At 44.6% G+C, this 16,469-nt stretch overlaps 1 protein-coding gene across 1 annotated transcript in view; it reads left to right on the forward strand.

Annotated features, from left to right (window-relative positions):
• DNAAF9 (dynein axonemal assembly factor 9) overlaps positions 1–16,469 on the forward strand; it is a 125,136-nt gene that overhangs the window by 78,458 nt on the left and 30,209 nt on the right. Inside the window, exons 22-28 of the mRNA XM_040638055.1 lie at positions 3,636–3,782; positions 4,866–4,954; positions 5,375–5,476; positions 5,751–5,868; positions 7,534–7,622; positions 8,944–9,102; positions 14,988–15,113. Coding sequence (XP_040493989.1) covers positions 3,636–3,782; positions 4,866–4,954; positions 5,375–5,476; positions 5,751–5,868; positions 7,534–7,622; positions 8,944–9,102; positions 14,988–15,113 — 830 coding nt within the window. The remainder of the gene's footprint in view (positions 1–3,635; positions 3,783–4,865; positions 4,955–5,374; positions 5,477–5,750; positions 5,869–7,533; positions 7,623–8,943; positions 9,103–14,987; positions 15,114–16,469) is intronic.

Genomic DNA, 16,469 nt, shown 5'->3' on the forward strand with positions numbered 1-16,469 from the left:
CTGATATGGGGCTCGATCCCATAACGCCAGGATCACGCCCTGAGCCGAAGGCAGACACTCAACCACTGTGCCACCCAGGCGCCCCCACCCCCCCTAAAGTTTTCTAATGCCCTTTTGCAGTTCCTCTTTCCCTCCACTTCTGGCTTTCTGTCACTGTAAATCAGTTTGCAGTTCTAAACTGTTATATAAATGGGGGTGCCTGAGGTGGCTCAGTTGGTTAAGCATCTGACTCTTGATTCCAGCTCAGATCATGATCTCAGGGTCCTGGGATGGAGTCCCGTGTTGGGCTCCACAGTCAGCGGGGAGTCTGCCTACAGACCCTCTTCCCCTCCCCCCGCTTACGTGCATACTCTCTCTCTCTCAAATAAATCTTTAAACAAAATAAAATAAAATGTTATATAAATGGACATCATACATTCTATACCCTTTTAAGTCTGGCATTTTTCACTCAGTATAATAATTTTTAGATTCATCCATGTTGTTTGTATCAAAAGTCTCCTCCTCTTTATTGCTGAATAGTATTCCATTGTTTGGACATAGCATAAAATTTATCAGGCTAATTTATAATTTGAAACTCTAAGAAGTCTCTCAGAGAATTTATTAAAAAGCAAAAAAATAAACTGGATAAAACATTTTTGGTGATTAAAACAAATGAGTTAATATTTCTTTTCTATGAAGAACTCTATCTTTATTAACATGAGGTTAGTTAACAGATATGTGGAAGTACATCAGAAACAGCCTCACACTACCATATATAACAGAAAATTGGCGAAAAGTTAAAAAAAGGTCCTATTGACAAGGAGAAATGTAGTAAGTAGTATGAATGTCCAGCCATAAGAGTGGCTTTAGAAGATAGTGGGTTGCAGTGTTTGAAAATATTTACAGATAGTTTGTAGCAACTTGGTAGATGCTAATGGTAAATTAAGTTCTAAAAGCAATGTACAGGGGCACCTGGGTGGCTCATTTTAGCGTCTGCCTTCAGCTCGGGTCATGATCCTGGAGTCCTGGGATCGAGCTCCATGTCAGGCTCCTTGCTCAGCAGGGAGCCTGCTTCTCCCTCTCCCTCTGCCCTGCTTGTGCTCTCTCTCTCTCTCTCTGTCAAATAAATAATAAATAAGATCTTTAAAAGCAAGGTACAGAATTAGAAAAATAAATACAATTTTGCACTGCCTAAAAAAGGGGAAGTCAATAAATGAATAGGAAAAAAGACTAGAAGGAAAACTACTAAAATGTTAGTTGTAGTTGAGTTTAGGCAATGGAACTTTGACTTGATTTTTTAACCTTCTCTATTCTATATTTTATATTTTTTCAAAATTTTAATGAGTGAACATGTATTACTTTAATAGTGAAAAATTAAATGTTAAAAGAACCTTTTCCCTCAGATCAGAACCAAGATTTGCCACTTCTATTCAATATAGTATGTGAAGTTCTAGCTAGAGCAGTTAGTCAAGAAAAAGAATCAAAAGGCATCTAAAATGGAAAGGAGGAAGTTCTCTCTTCACAGATGACATGGTCTTATATGTAGAAAATCCTATAGATTCCACATAACAAAACTGTTAGAATTAATAAATGGACTCACCAAAGTTGCAGGATACAAAATCGACACAAGAAAATCAGTTGCATACCCTAGCAATGACCAATCTAAAAGTAAGAAAACAATTCCATTTACAGTAACACCAAAAAGAATAAAATACTTAAGAATAAATTTAACCAAAGAGGTGAAAGACTTGCACACAGAAAACTACAAAACATTGCTAGACGAAATTAAAGAAGTTCTAGGGACGCCTGCGTGGCTCAGTCGGTTAAAGCATCTGCCTTTCGCTCAGGTCATGATCCCAGGGTCCTGGGATCGAGTCCCGCATTGGGCTCCCTGCTAGCCTACTTCTCCCTCTGCCTGCTCTGCCTGCTGCTTCCCCTGTTTGTGCTCTCTCTCTGACAGATAAATAAATAAAATCTTTAAAAAATAAAAAATTTTAAAAAAGAAAGAAGTTCTGGATAAATGAAAAGATACCCCACGTTCGTGGATAGGCACACTTAATGTTGTTAAGACCACAATTCTACCAAAGCAGTCTACATATTCAGTGCAATTCCTATCAAAATTCAATGGCATTTTTTACAGAAACAGAAAAACCCATCCTGAAATTCATATGGAATCTCAGGGTATCCCCAAGTAGCCAAAATAATCTTTAAAAAGAACAGCTGGAGAATTCACACTTCCTGATTTCAAAACTTACTACAAAGCTATAGTAATTAAACAACAGTGTGGTATTGGCATAAAGTCAGATACATAGACCAATGGAATAAAATAACCCAGAAATAAACCTTCACATATGTAGTCAAATTTTTTTTAACAAGGGTGCCAAGATCATTCAATGGTCTTTTCAACACATGGTGCTGGGAAAATTAGACATCCACATGCAAAAGAATGAAGTTAGATCCTTACTTTATGCCGTATACAAAAGATTAACTCAAAATGGAGCATAGGCCTAAACATAAGAGCCAACACTATTAAACTCTTAGAAGAAGATATAGGAGCCATTTGCAACGATGTGGATGGAACTAGAGGGTATTATGCTAAACGAAATAAGTCATTCAGAGAAAGACAATTACCATATGAGCTCACTGATGATGCGGAATTTAAGAAATAAGGCAGAGGATCATAGGGAAAGAGAGGGAAAAAAAGAAACAAGAGGAAACCAGAGAGGGAGACAAACCATAAGAGATTCTTAATCTCAGGAAACAAACTGAGGGTTGCTAGAGAGGAGGGGAGTGGGGGGATGGGGTAGCTGGGTGAGGGACATTGGGGAGGGTATGTGTTGTGTAAGACTGATGAATCACAGACCTGTACCCCTGAAACAAATAATATACTATATGTTAATAAGAATTTTAAAAAAGTAGGAGTAAAATCCTCGTGACCTTGGAGTAGGCAATGATTTCTTGGATTATGACACCAAAAACACAGACAACAAAAGAAAAAATATATAAATTGGACTTCATCAAAATTGAAAGCTTCTGTGCATCAAAATACGGTATCAATAAAGTGAAAACAACCCACAAAATGGGAGAAAATATTTACAAATCATGGGCTGTCTGGCCAGCTCGGTAGAGCATGTGACTCGTAATTCTGGGGTCGTGAGTTCAAGCCCCACGTTGGGTATAGAGATAACTTTTTGAAAGAATCATATATCGGGGCACCTGGGTGGCTCAGTTTGTTAAGTGTCCAACCCTTGATTTCAGCTCAGGTCATGATCTCAGGGTTGTGAAATTGAGCCCCACACTGGTCTCTGTGCTTGGTGGGGAGTCGGCTTGAATTTCTCTCTCTCCCCCTCTTCCTCTTCCCTCCCCCATCAAGATAAATAAGTAAATCTTTTTTTAAAAAATCATATATCTGATTAGGGATTGATACCATAGAAAGAATCTTGAGATGACATTGTCAGTTTAGGAGAAAAGACCTTATACTTCCTGTACCTCCCTTAACTGGGTTTTGGAAAGCACATCTATCATGGGACCACAGTACACCACATAATGTGAAAATAACTGCAGTAAAATTCGTCATATATGTCCTGACAGTAATTGTGAGGGCTAGTGTAATGCAAATGGCTTTTCTCACTGATGCTCCATCTTTTTCTTTTTAGGATTCCACAAGTGTTGTTGCTGCCCTTCTGATAGAATTCAAAAGCTCATTGCTTCCTCATCTCCCAGTTCATTTCCATGGATCAAGCAATTTTCTGATGATTGCCCTTTTCCCCAAATCAAAGATATACCAAGCATTTTACTCAGAGGTAACACCAATCATTAGTCAGCAAAACAAATACTACTTTTTTTTTCCTTAGGTTAGATGGTAAGGCCACATCTCAGGGCTAACAGTGAGGTGATGAGAGGCCGAGCTGGGAGGGCTGGTGGAGGTGGTTTCTAATCCCCTTGGGTCCTGGAATGGTGCTTTTGCCATTGAGAGATGAGAACCTAAAGGAACTGAACAAAAGGCTTTTTAGCTGCTAAGACAAATCTTCTTTGTCCCTTTAAATCCTAATTAGACTTATTTTTCTTTTAGCTACTTTATTGAATTATTTGGCCCCACCTGATGGATCAGAGCTCTCTACCCCACCCTAGTCTCTCCCTTCCCATGGTTCACAGGCCCTCCCCTTGTGAACGGTCCCATGTGGCAGGCTGCGTGTTATAGCCACTCAGTACAGATTGCATGGGGAGGGAGCTTACCAAGAATTATACAACCCACTTAGAGACCAAGCAACGGCCAAAGTTAAACACATGGCCAGCCTCATGACTGGTGGAAATGTTCAGAAAGGTCTGCTTGCCGTAGCCTCTGAGGAGGCAGTGTCCCCCTCTCAGGGCAGATTGACCGGACACAGAAGAGAGAAGAGCTGGCCTGGCTGCAGGGTGGCATCTCAGGCTAGTCTATGTCACCCTCTTACTGCCTGCCGGTCCTCCCTGCCTTTTTGTGCTTGTCCTTTCAATCCAGGAACACAGAGAGAGAGCCCTTTAGGTTCTCTTCAACCATCCCTCTGCCCCTAAGCAGGACTTGTGTGAGCCGCTCCTTCTTCTGGGCCTATCCCCAGGGAAGAACACGCCCCTGCTGCCAGAACAGCGTTACCTGACACCTTCCTCCGTGCTTCCTGGCCTCTGCAGGAGCAGAATCCCTGGGAGAGGAACCCAGAAAGAAATTCTAGTTTTGAAAAATACAGAACAAAATTGCTGCAGGCCTCTATTTTTGAAACAAACTTGTTTGTTATGATGGTTTTTCTCTGTACTGACAGTCTAGATTTTCAACAACCATCAAATCCCCATGTGGATTCCATATCCTGTTGTTGGGTTTAAAGTGTTCTTTGCTCAAATTCTGTTTTGTTTAGGTCTTCTCCCCCTGGCAACAGCAGGCTAACTCAGGGCTGTCTTTAAAAGTGATCCAGGAAGATGGATTATCTGTGGAACAAAAGAGATTGTAAGTGGCTGCCTTCAGTGTTTATGCTTGTTTCCCTAAGCTGTGTGTGTCTGCTGTCTCTGCAGGAAGACTTACATTATGTAACACAGGGGTCTTGGCTTCTGAAAGGGCCAGCACAGTCATTTCAGTGCTGCCACTTGCAGGTAGCCAGTGCCCTTGGGGAAAAAGAAGTCAAGAGAGATGAAATCCACCAAGAATCGGAAACCCATAATATTACCAAGGGTTCCAGGTGAACCTTCCTCTGTGGGCACACCCGTCCTCACACACTAATGCCACATTGTGTTCAAGTCAGTAAGATGCTTGTTTTGGAAGTGTTGACTCTGTCACGGGACTCTGGCTTGAAAGCATCAGAACAAGTTATGTAAAGTATGTGTGTTGTAGAGAGATGTAGTTCTTATCTGTGAACTTTTGATATTCCAGACACTCCAATGCCCAGAAGCTCTTCAGTGTCCTGAGCCATTCTGCGAGGGAGAAACAGAGTCCTCTAAAGCTACTCCCAGCCAAACTTCCAGAGCTAGACTGGTGAGCTCCGGTTTTCTGTTTATAGATGTTTAATGTTCTGGCTTTTGAAATGTCAGAAACCTCAGTGCTGGTCCTTTCTAAGCTCCCTTTTCTTCGTAGCTTCTTAGGGATCAGTGTAAGAGGTAGTAATGACATCAGATACAATTTTATTCTCTAGAGTGAATCTCTCTAAGGTTTCTTTTTTAGCAGTTGGGTAAGGAGCTTCTCATGTGAAAGAGCACATTGAAGCAAGGCTGGAGATGGTAACATAATAGCATTGTGTTTGTTTTTCTAGGTTTCTTCAGCATTTCACTGTCAGCAGCATTAGTCGGGAGCCAGTGATGCGGACCCATCTCCCTGTCCTGCTGCAGCAAGCCGAAATCAACCCTACTCACCGAGTAGAAAATGACAAGGTACAGCAGCTCAGCAGATATGCCGGGAATTCACAGGAAGATAGACTGCCCTTGGATTTTCTGTGTCAGTTAACAAAAAGAGCTCAAGCAAAGTCCCTTTCGTAAGACTCTCGACCTCCTAGAATACTGATAAAATAATACAGATGAAATCTGCTCTCTACAGTGAGTGTGTACAGGTGTCTGCAGTGACCCCAGCCAAGCCCCACAGTAGCCATAAAGCCCTGGCCCCTTGCCGTGCCTCCCCTGGCTTCACTATGTCCTTCAAATTCTTGCGCAGTCCTCTCGTCCCATCAGCTCTTTCTGTTTGTGACAAGGATTACCTGGCAGTGAGTGACACATTGAGCTTAATAAGAGGAAGGGCCTTATTAATTGGGCCTTGCTGGCATCACCGGGGTAAGGTGATACTTTATAAACATTGTCTTCCCAAGAGTAGATTTTAATCTGCTCGCATCTCACATGCCCCTCCTCTTGACCCCTCCCACCATTTCTTCAGAACCAGATGTCGTAGTACCCTCAGAGAGGTCGTTATTTATATGCAAACCTAGAAGATACTCAACTGCAAAAGATAATAGGAGCACTAAGCAATTAGAAGCTTTGATTTTCCCTTCGGCAAGAGTTTAAAAATGAAAATGCCTACCTGTTGTATTTTATTAAAAGGGTGCTGTAGGACTGGCCTTAAAGTAAGAAGGTATCTGGCTATAAGCACATGTGCCGTGATTCAAGAGGCGGGGGCCTGGGTGCTGAGGAATAGGAACCAAGGTGAGGAGGAGGATAAACAAAAAGTTACATGGAGTACTGCCTGCAGGAGCAGAGAGGGATGTAGAGTCAGGGCCTGGTCAGAGGGGAGGAAGGAGAACTTCTGTTTCCCAAAAAAGAAGAGGGCTCCCTCTCTCTGCTGATGTGACTGGCTCAAGTGATGAATGCCACCAAGCTGAGCTTTAGTCTGAGTTATCTGTGACCAGGCCTGTTCCCAGTGAGTCTTGTGTATTGTGAAAGAAAACACATGCTATGTCATTTACATCGATACCACTCAGCAATGACCTGGTTCCTTTCCTCCCCTGCTCTGTCAGGAGATTTCTTCAAGTTGTTTCAGAATACATACCTGCAGAGGGCCCTGATTTCATTCGATTGCGTGCTAAGGCTGGGACAGTCCAGCCTGCCTGCTTCTCTTCTCCTGGTCAAGACTCACCCCGTTTGTTTCCGTAGCTCAGGCCATGCAGTTTGGACAGATTGGGCAGCCAGGTGGAAATATCCCCATGCCACTCCTCTCCTTCGCTGAGCTTACTTACCACACCAGTTTAGCTTGTGACATTTTGTCTTAGACCTTCTTTCTGCCCAGTGTTTTCCATTGTATTTTAACTGATCTAGTCAAACCTGCTCCATGGAAATTGTATTAGTAACACTACATTCTATATGGTGTTTGCCATGTGCCACACACTGTTCTAAGCACTTCTGTATTAACACACACATATATTAACTCAGCTAATCATCACACCCACCCTGCAAGATAGGTTCTGTTATTAGCCCAAGGTCACATAGCTAGGTGAGTGCTGGTGCTGCGGTTCAGACCCACAGAACCTGGTTCCAGAAGTTAGTTCTCTTAACCTTTCACCAATGCCGTCCCCCAGGTGAATGACAAACCCATGTGACTTTTCTTTCATGTAGGTAATTATCAGCATTGTAACTGGCCTCCCAGGCTGTCATGCTAGCGAGCTCTGTGCTTTTCTGGTCACTCTGCATAAGGAATATGGCAGGTTAGTATGGCTGCTGCCTTTGCTTTGGGGAAAGGGATTCTATACCTGGGCCCCATAGGCACTGGGAAACCTTCAACATGTACTGGCCTTTGGTGTGATTGGTATCAGCACAGTAGCCATCCATCCATTTAACACATTTGCACTGAGCACTTCCTATATGCCAGGCACTGTTCTAAGCATGGGTGACAAGTGAACAAAGCAGACTAGAAAGTCTCTGCCCTTGTGGAGCTTACATTCTAGTTTGGGAATATAGTTAACCAGATAAGGAAAGTAATATATTAGCTAGTGAAAAGTGCTATGGAGAAAACAAAGTAGAGAAGGGTATAGGGAGTACTGAGCTGGGGGAGGGATTGCAGTTTTAAATTGGCTGCTCAGGGAAGACCTCAGTGAGAAGGGGACATTTGAGCAGAGGCCTGAGGAAATGAGGGGAAAATCTGGGAAAACCTTTGGAAATCTGGGAAATGAGCACTGTAGCAGCAGAGCCAGCACAGGCAAAGGCCTGGAGTATTCCTGGTCAGCAGGGCCATTCAGGACAAGGGTAGTTCGAACTTGGGAGCTGGTGGATGTGATCCATCCCTGACCACAAGGGGACTGCGTCAGTTCCAGTGCAGCTGGGACATGTCGACTTAGGGGAAGTTGGGGAAGTCATTCATCCACCACGTTCATATGGCCAGCATTTTACTATACAGCCCTAGCTAACTGAACAGACATTTAATGTCTAGTCAGTCTACCTCAAAGTAAGGCATCCTGCAGGAGGCCGTACGGGGTGGAGAAGGTGGAAATCGCCTAGAAGTTTGGGAGTTTGGGGAGATTTGGGAAGTTGGACAAGTTTTAGAGACATACTAGGGAAATATTGGGCCTCATAAATATTAAGTGGCTAGCCAGTTCCTCTCTCGTATCCATTGCTTTTGTTGTAGAAATAGTCTGAATTCTTCTTCACCCTGTTCACTTCTTCGCAAGAGTTTTACTGAGCGCCAGGCTGAAACCATTTTATTGGAGGGTCCTTCAGGAAATGACTGCCTGTTCAGAAGGAGTCTTTCTCAACTCCGAAGTCTGATTGATGGTCATGTGCTTACCTGACCTTTTTCCCTGTGGCAAGGCATTTCCAATCAAAAGTTCCAGTGATAGTGGTTTCAGGATATGGAGCTCCCCACCCAGTGCTCTTTGCCTGTTTCTGTGGTGCCAGGATTGCTTTCTCCTGTACAGGGTCACTGGGCAGAATGTCTGTGGGAGTACTGGTCACATTTGGGTCCCCTGGCTGAGCCTGTGGGGCCAGGCCATCAGGTGGCTCCCACCCTGAGATTATACTTGCCATTTCCAGGTGGATGGTATACCGCCAAATCATGGATAGTTCTGAATGTTTTCATGCTGCCCACTTCCAAAGATACCTTTCCAGTGTCCTAGAGGCTCAGCTGAACCGCTCTGCCCGCCAGTCAGCCTACATCCGCAAGAAGACCCGACTGCTGGTGGTGTTGCAAGGGTGAGTACTAGAAGTCTTCTGGGGACAGTGATGACCTTGCCATTACTGTTATTTTGTATGTGGCTAGCCTTGGGCACAGAACGACCTCCACATGTTCATGAGCAGAGTCTGCACTACCCAGAAAGGCCTTAAACAAGCAAGGACTCTGGTTGCTGTCTCATGGCCCAGAGTGGCTGCTATAGCTTGCACACAAGTTTTCAGTTTGGTTTCAGAGCCCCTGGATGGCTCAGTCAGTTAAGTGTCTGACTCTTGATTTCGTCTCAGATAATGATCTCTCAGGGTTGTGAGATCGAGCCCCATATCGGGCTCCACACTGGGCTTGGAGCCTGCTTAAGATTCTCTCTCTCTCTCTCTCTCTCTTTCTCCTCCTCTCCCCCTCTCCCTCAGCCATCCCCCCATCTCTAAAAAATTAATTAAATTAAATTAAAAATTAAGTTTGGTTTCAGTATCATGGTATCCCCAAAAGGTGGAGAATTAGGGAAGAGATTTCCTGGGCAAGATTCTTTGATAATTCTTGTGGCAATAGTGATCCCTAAGCCTCTTCCTTTGCCATCTGTTTCAGTCCTTCCTCATGTGGAGTTGCAGAGACAGCCCCCACACTCTGCAGTCTTGAGCCCCATCAACCCCAGGATGGCTGGTCCAGTAAGGTTTCCTGGGACCCTTGGTGGGGAGCATAAATAGTCTAGCTGGGCAGGGAGCTCCCTGAGAGGACAGATTTGACACAGTGAGTACTACTGCTTCAGGGACCCTGGCTGCAGGGAGCTTACCTTGACCCATTCTAAGGCCTTCCAGGGAGGAGCCTTGGCAGGCCCACTACCCTCCAGGCCCAGAGGAGAACACGCCAGGTCAGGAAAACACAGGCTGTGGTCTTCGGGATGGATGGTAATAAAGAAGCTTTTGGCAGTTCTCACAAAGTGCTTTTATGCTATGCTGTATTTTCTGTGCTCATAATAATTACTATGTGCAATTGGCTAATTGTTTCCAGTAAAGAGTAGGCCCAGATCCAAAGCCTTGTTGAGTCTCCTGGTTGGATGGTGAGAAGTGGAAAAAAGCCAGGCTGTGGTCCTAAGGCCAGAGGTGGGCAGGACTGTGCACTCTACCAGGCCATCATTCCTCTCCTTCAGGCCTTGTTCTCACACCCGTCCTGGGCTTCCCTTCCGTCAGACCTTTTGTTCTGCTTGTGGGCCGAGGTCATGGAAGCCACAGAGCAAGAGTCTAGGCTTGAAACCACTTGTGTGTGTGTTGTTTTCTTAAGTAGGCTCCATGCCCAGCGCAGAGCCCAATGCGGGGTTTGAACTCAAAACCCTGAGATCAAGACCTGGGCTAAAATCAAGAGTCAGACGCTCAATGGACTGAGCCACCCTGGTGCCCCAAAACCACTTATTTTCTTCTGGTTTTCCATTGCTTCTAATGGTCAAAGGAATGGATCGGCCCCTGCCAAAGTTGAGAGTCATTGGAGGTGTGGACCTGGAGTTAAATTCGGCAGTTTAACATTGTGTAGCTGAGGGCATTGCCATCTTCCGTCACTTGAGAGACCATCATTGACTCCTCGTCTCTGACAATACTCATCTGCAGAAGTGTCAGCTGCCCTGGCTGCTCTGGATTGCAGTGACAGTGTATAACGAGCCCACTCTTGTACTCTTACCCAGCCTTTGCCCAGTCGCGGTCCTGGGATGCTAGGGACCTCAGACTTCCTAAAGGACTCAAGTGGAAATACCAGCTAAATGCTAGGGCTCTCACTAAGACACTGCTCTTGCAAGCTGGGCCCATTCTCTTGAGGCTCAGCAGGGAGCTCGTGGCAGCCTCCTTTTTGCATGACCATCTCCTTGGGGCTGGACCCTTGAGCCCAGTATTGAGAGGTTGCCGGTAAAGGGAGACTCCAGAGGCTTCTCAAATTGAGAATTGTATTTCCTGAATGTGGCTTTTATCTTCATTTATAGGATTCTTGGGGGAATGCTGTGGTATAGGGCAGAGTTTTCTTTTGCCCCTCGAGTAGCCTGGTTCCATTTGGCTTTACTGCAGCAGTGGGGCAGTGATGTTGAGCTTTGATATCCAGTGGAGTTGTTGTTTTTAAAATCAATATATTTTGAAATGATAAGATTTTAGAAATAGAGGACAGAGTGGTGGTTGCCCAGAGTTAGGGATGGGAGTGGGAGGCAGGAGGAAGGTGGGCTTAGTTGTAAAAAGGCAGCACAAGGGATCCTGATGGTGTTGGAACTGTTGAGTGTCTTGACTGTGGTGGTAGATGTAGGAATCTACACAGGTGACAAAATTGTCTGGAACTTATACACACACACACACATACACACACATCTTAATTCTAAAATATTAATTTTAAGGAATTTGAGGGATTGTATTTCTTTACACTTCAGAATATTGTAAAATCATTCTTTAAATTATTTAAAATATTTAAAAACAAAGTCTCTCTCAAAACAAAAATTGAATTAATCTAAAACAGATGCCCATGGGGCGCCTGGGTGGCTCAGTCGTTGAGCGTCTGCCTTCGGCTCAGGGCATGATCCTGGAGTCCTGGGATCGAGCCCCGCATCGGGCTCCTCTGCTGGGAGCCTGCTTCTCCCTCTCACACCCCCCCTGCTTGTGTTCCCTCTCTCGCTGGCTGTCTCTATCTCTGTCAAATAAATAAATAAAATCTTTAAAAAAATAAATAAAACACATGCCCAAATTGTAGGCTTAAATTGCAAACATAAAACAGAGGCCAAAGGACACTTGAATAGGGTATCTGTTGTTTAAGAAGAAAGAAAGTTAAAGTCCTGCTGGGGTTTTGTTTGTTTGTTTGTTTTGCTTTTATTATTTTTTTTTTTTTAAGATTTTATTTCTTTATTTGACGGAGAGAGAGACAGCCAGCGAGAAAGGAAACACAGGCAGAGGGAGTGGAAGAGGAAGAAGCAGGCTCCCAGCGAAGGAGCCTGATGTGGGGCTCGATCCCTGGACTCTGGGATCACGCCCTGAGCCAAAGGCAGACGTTCAATGACTGAGCCACCCAGGCGCCCCAGTTTTGCTTTTATTTTTAATAAAGAGAGAACTGATAAGAAAGAGACAAACCTGAAAAGCCAGGTTTTTTTGTCTTCATCGTGCATTCAAGGCAGTTTAGCCAAAGTGGTCAAGTGCAAACTGTGGTAGCTGGAGTGGTGTGCTTCCTTCTGTAGTGAGGGCTACTTCCTCCTGTTCGGAGGCCCTGGCCAGGATGATTGTAGGGCAAGGGCTGGGGAGGGAGGGCGTGTCTTGTGGCCTCCCTGTCCCAGCAAGTACGTGAGTGACACCAAGAGCCCCTTCTCTTGCCCACAGCGGTTCCTGGTTGCAGTGGCCAGATGCATCACTTAGATGCACTGGTCTCACAAAGGACATTGGGGCCTATTTTCACTCCAACCTTTTCCCATTAAATGGAATGCTCTGAAAACCTGGGAATTCCCTAGCCACTCTCTCTAAAGGAAAACCCATGGTATTAAAATGACCAAAATCTGCAGGATTGGTAAATCTTTTAGTTCTTTTCTGCCCTAAGAAATGAATCTCTGGTCTCATACCAAACATGGAAAATAAAAAGCCTCCAAAATTTGTTTTTAGAAGAGGGGGAAAGCTAATGCTTAGGAGCAAGGCTGGGACACTTAACCAAGAGAGTTAAATCTGGTAAACATGACTACAAAGAGATTTGGGACAGAATATAAGCTTCAGTCAGTCTCACTTAACAAGTGTGCATAAGGCCCGGCAGTGCAGGCCTTGTGGGGAGCTCTCCTGCATCCAGGCCTAACCAGACATTGCAGAACCAGGAGAAAGAACCCCATGTGGTAATACACACACATGCCCAGGCAGGGGGAGAAACCAGGGAGCAGAAGGCTCACTCTAACAGCTCTCTGGCTGCCAGGCCCTCATGGGGGAGCTCTAGAACCAGACACACCCTGTTCTTGATTGAAGCACTGCTAGTTGGTCAGGACTGAGGCAGACCTGGGGGTGGGGGGGTGGGAATATTGTAGTCCAGGATAAAGCCAAGTGCCGTTTTTGTAGATGAGTTATTTGTAGGAACTCGGGAAGTGGCTCAGGCAAGCTGTACCTATCTGCTCCAGCCACCACCACTGGCTTCCCAAGGGCCCAGGTCCATATGATCATCAAGGCTGCCTTCAGATTTGCCTTCCCTCCATAGGAACTGACCTTTTGGTGATAGGCTGGGTCAGTTGGGAAAATGTTCTCTACAAGGTAAAGAGCAGAGGCCCCTTCTTGGAGTGGCCGTGAGCCTACCCAGGATTGAACATCCAAGTCATTCATCTGTCCTGCTTAGGCACCACAGGTTACATCATTCAACAACCGCTTTATGTTGTTGAAGAGACAGACTATAAACAAATAAATGAGAAAATACAGTGTATGTTGCTGATGTTCAGTGCCGTAGGGAAGAATTGGAGCGGGGGCAGGTTGTGCAGAAGGAGGTTTGCTATATCACATAGGCTGTAGGAAGTCAGAGGATACCCCTCTCAAGATGCCACTTGAGCAGAGAACTGAAGGGAGCAAGCCTGGCAGACATTTGAGGAAAAGAGCGTCATAGGAGAGGGGACAGAGAGTGCCAGGGTGGAAGTATGCCTGGCATGTTCAGGGAAGAGCCAGGAGGTCACAGTGGGTAGATTCAGGTAAAGGAAAGAATAGGAGGAGGAGAAACTCCTATTGGTGTGGGAGTCAGATCATAGACAGCTGTGGGGGCTGTTGTAAGGGCTTTAAAAGCTTTGACGCTGAGTGGGATGGAAGCTTAGCATGGTGGGATTAGCATGATCTCTGGCTTCTCTGTTGAAAACAAGTTGGGCAGGGACAGGGACAGAAGTAGGGAGGCCAGTGAGGAGGCTGTGGGGTAATCTGTGCAAGAGATGATAACAGTTTGGATCCAGTAGTAGTGGGAGAATGTGAGCATCAATCTCATTCTGGTTATATTTTGAAAATTGAGAAAAAATGGAGTCAGTGACGACTCCAAACAAAAATTTTTTTTAATAATATTTATTTTGTTATATTAGTCACCATACAGTACATCCCCAGTTTTTGATGCAGTGTTCCATGATTCATTACTTGCATATAACACCCAGTGCACCATGCAATATGTGCCCTCCTTAATACCCATCACCGGCCTATCCCAATCCCCCCCCCTCCCCTCTGAAGCCCTCAGTTTGTTTCCCAGAGTCCGTAGTCTCCCATGGTTCATTCCCCCTTCTGTTTACCCCCCCTTCATTCTTCCCTTCCTTCTTCTACCGATCTTCCTATTTCTTATTCCAAACAAAATTTTTGGCTTAGCAGCTAAAAGAATGGAGTCCCCTCTGCTGAGAAGGACAAGACCTTAGGAGAAACAGGCATGGGAAATTGAATCATGAACATGTTAAGTTCTAACTGAAAATATTAAATTGGCTCTGGAAGTCTGGAGTTTGGAGGGAGTTCCAAGCAGGAAATATAAATGCAGGTGGGGTTTGACATGTGTCTGCTGACCTACAGGGGTCCCCGTTTCTCTCCTGTCTGCATGTTCTGTGAGGCAGAAGGAGAGAAAAAGCTATGAAAGGAAATAGACCAACACAGGAGCTCCTAGAATGATTGGAAAACAGGCCTAAGGACACCCAAGTCCCACCCTTAGAGCGCCAGGGCCATCTGCAGGCTTCCCTTTACGCCTAGAAGTGGTGAGGGATTCTTCCACTCACTCTTGCACAGTTAGGAGTACTAATGAGGTTTGGGAATGCAGAAACATTGTGGAATGCAGGGAGGGGCTCTAAATCATTAAGTGGGGTGACCCCAAGGAACCCAGTCACAGGCTCCTCCTTGCCGTTTTCCTTCCACCCTTGCTCACTCAGCCCCTCAGCATTCTGTGGCCCCAGTCAGTAAACTAATCTTTCTCTTTTTTCTCCCAGATACACAGATGTTATTGATGTCATCCAGGCCCTGCAGACCCATCCAGACTCAAACGTCAAGTCCTCCTTCACCATCGGTGCCATCACAGTGTGCGTGGAGCCCCTGAGCTGCTACATGGAGCACAGGTACATACTTCAGATCCTCTGCAGCCCACAGGGTGTGGTGGGCTTAAATGTACAGAAAGTGATTTTCTTCCACCCAGTGGAAGGAGACACATCTTTATGTGTGTTTGTCTTTTGGAATGCCTTAGTCTACCTTACATACAATGAATGCTCAATTGTTGCTTGATTAGTAGAGCTAGGTTCTCAGAAGACACCTCTAGACCGAAGTTTCTCACCACTTTTCTTTGTGCACTGAGAAGTTGTCCATCTAGGGCAGTGGGGCTTGAAACAGCTTCTCCCAGAAAGAAAGAATGCCCATGACAGCCTTTTCTTTTCCTCTTTACTCCAGGAGAGGTGCTTTGTTTTCAAATGTTCTTAGAGTATCTCATAGATAATTTTTCCTATGGTTAAGACTTTTTTTTTTCAGATTTATTTATTTGAGAGAGAGAGTGTGTGTGTGTGTGTGTGTGTGTGTGTGTGTGTGTGTGTGTCTGAGCAGGTGGAGGGACAGAGGGAGAGAGGCAATCTCGAGCAGACTCTCCACTGAGTGAGAAGCTCAGTGTAGGACTTGATCCCATGACCCATGAGATCACAGCCTGAGTCGAGATCAGGAGTTGGCTGACTGAGCCACCCAGATGCCCCTGTGGTTAGGCCATCTTAAAGCTGTCTTACCTCAGTTAATGATATTCATTCTCGCTACTAATAGGTGAACTTTGGGTTTTTTTTTTTTAACTTTGGTAGTAATATAACAGCAACAGTGAAAATTGGGTAATAATTGGGGTGCCTGGGTGACACGGTTGAGCGTCTGCCTCTTGGTTTCGCTCAGGTCATGATCTCAGGGTCATGAGATCCAGCCCTGCTTGGGCTCCGCATTCAGTGGGGAGTCTGCTTGAAAGATTCTCTCCCTCTGTTCCTCGCCACACTCACATGCACATGCTCTCTCTGTCTGAAAATAAATAAATCTTTAAAAAAAAAAAGAAAGAAAGAAAATTGGGTAATAATTTACCCATAATCTCACTCATTCAATGTAACTATTATCATTTTTGTGAATTCCTTGCCTTTTTTATCTGCATTTTTTATAGTTATGGTATACATATAATTTTATATCCTTCCTCTTAGATTAATATAGAAACATATTATGTAAGTTAATGTATATATGTTCCAATATCACAGTGGTAATTGCATTTTGATTAATTATGTAGTCATTACGTGTGTCGATAGACATGCTTGTCTTAGCAGTTTCCCCACTATTAGTCACATAGGTTGTCTCCAACTTTTCACTATTCTAAATAATGCTGTGAGAACGTCTTTATCCATATAAATTTTTCAAATTTCAGATAATTTCCTTAGAATAATTTCTTCAAAGAGATAGTAATTAAT

The sequence above is a fragment of the Ursus maritimus genome, unplaced genomic scaffold (genome assembly GCF_017311325.1).
Source record: "Ursus maritimus isolate PB19 unplaced genomic scaffold, ASM1731132v1 scaffold_22, whole genome shotgun sequence".
Classification (NCBI taxonomy): Eukaryota; Metazoa; Chordata; class Mammalia; order Carnivora; family Ursidae; genus Ursus; species Ursus maritimus.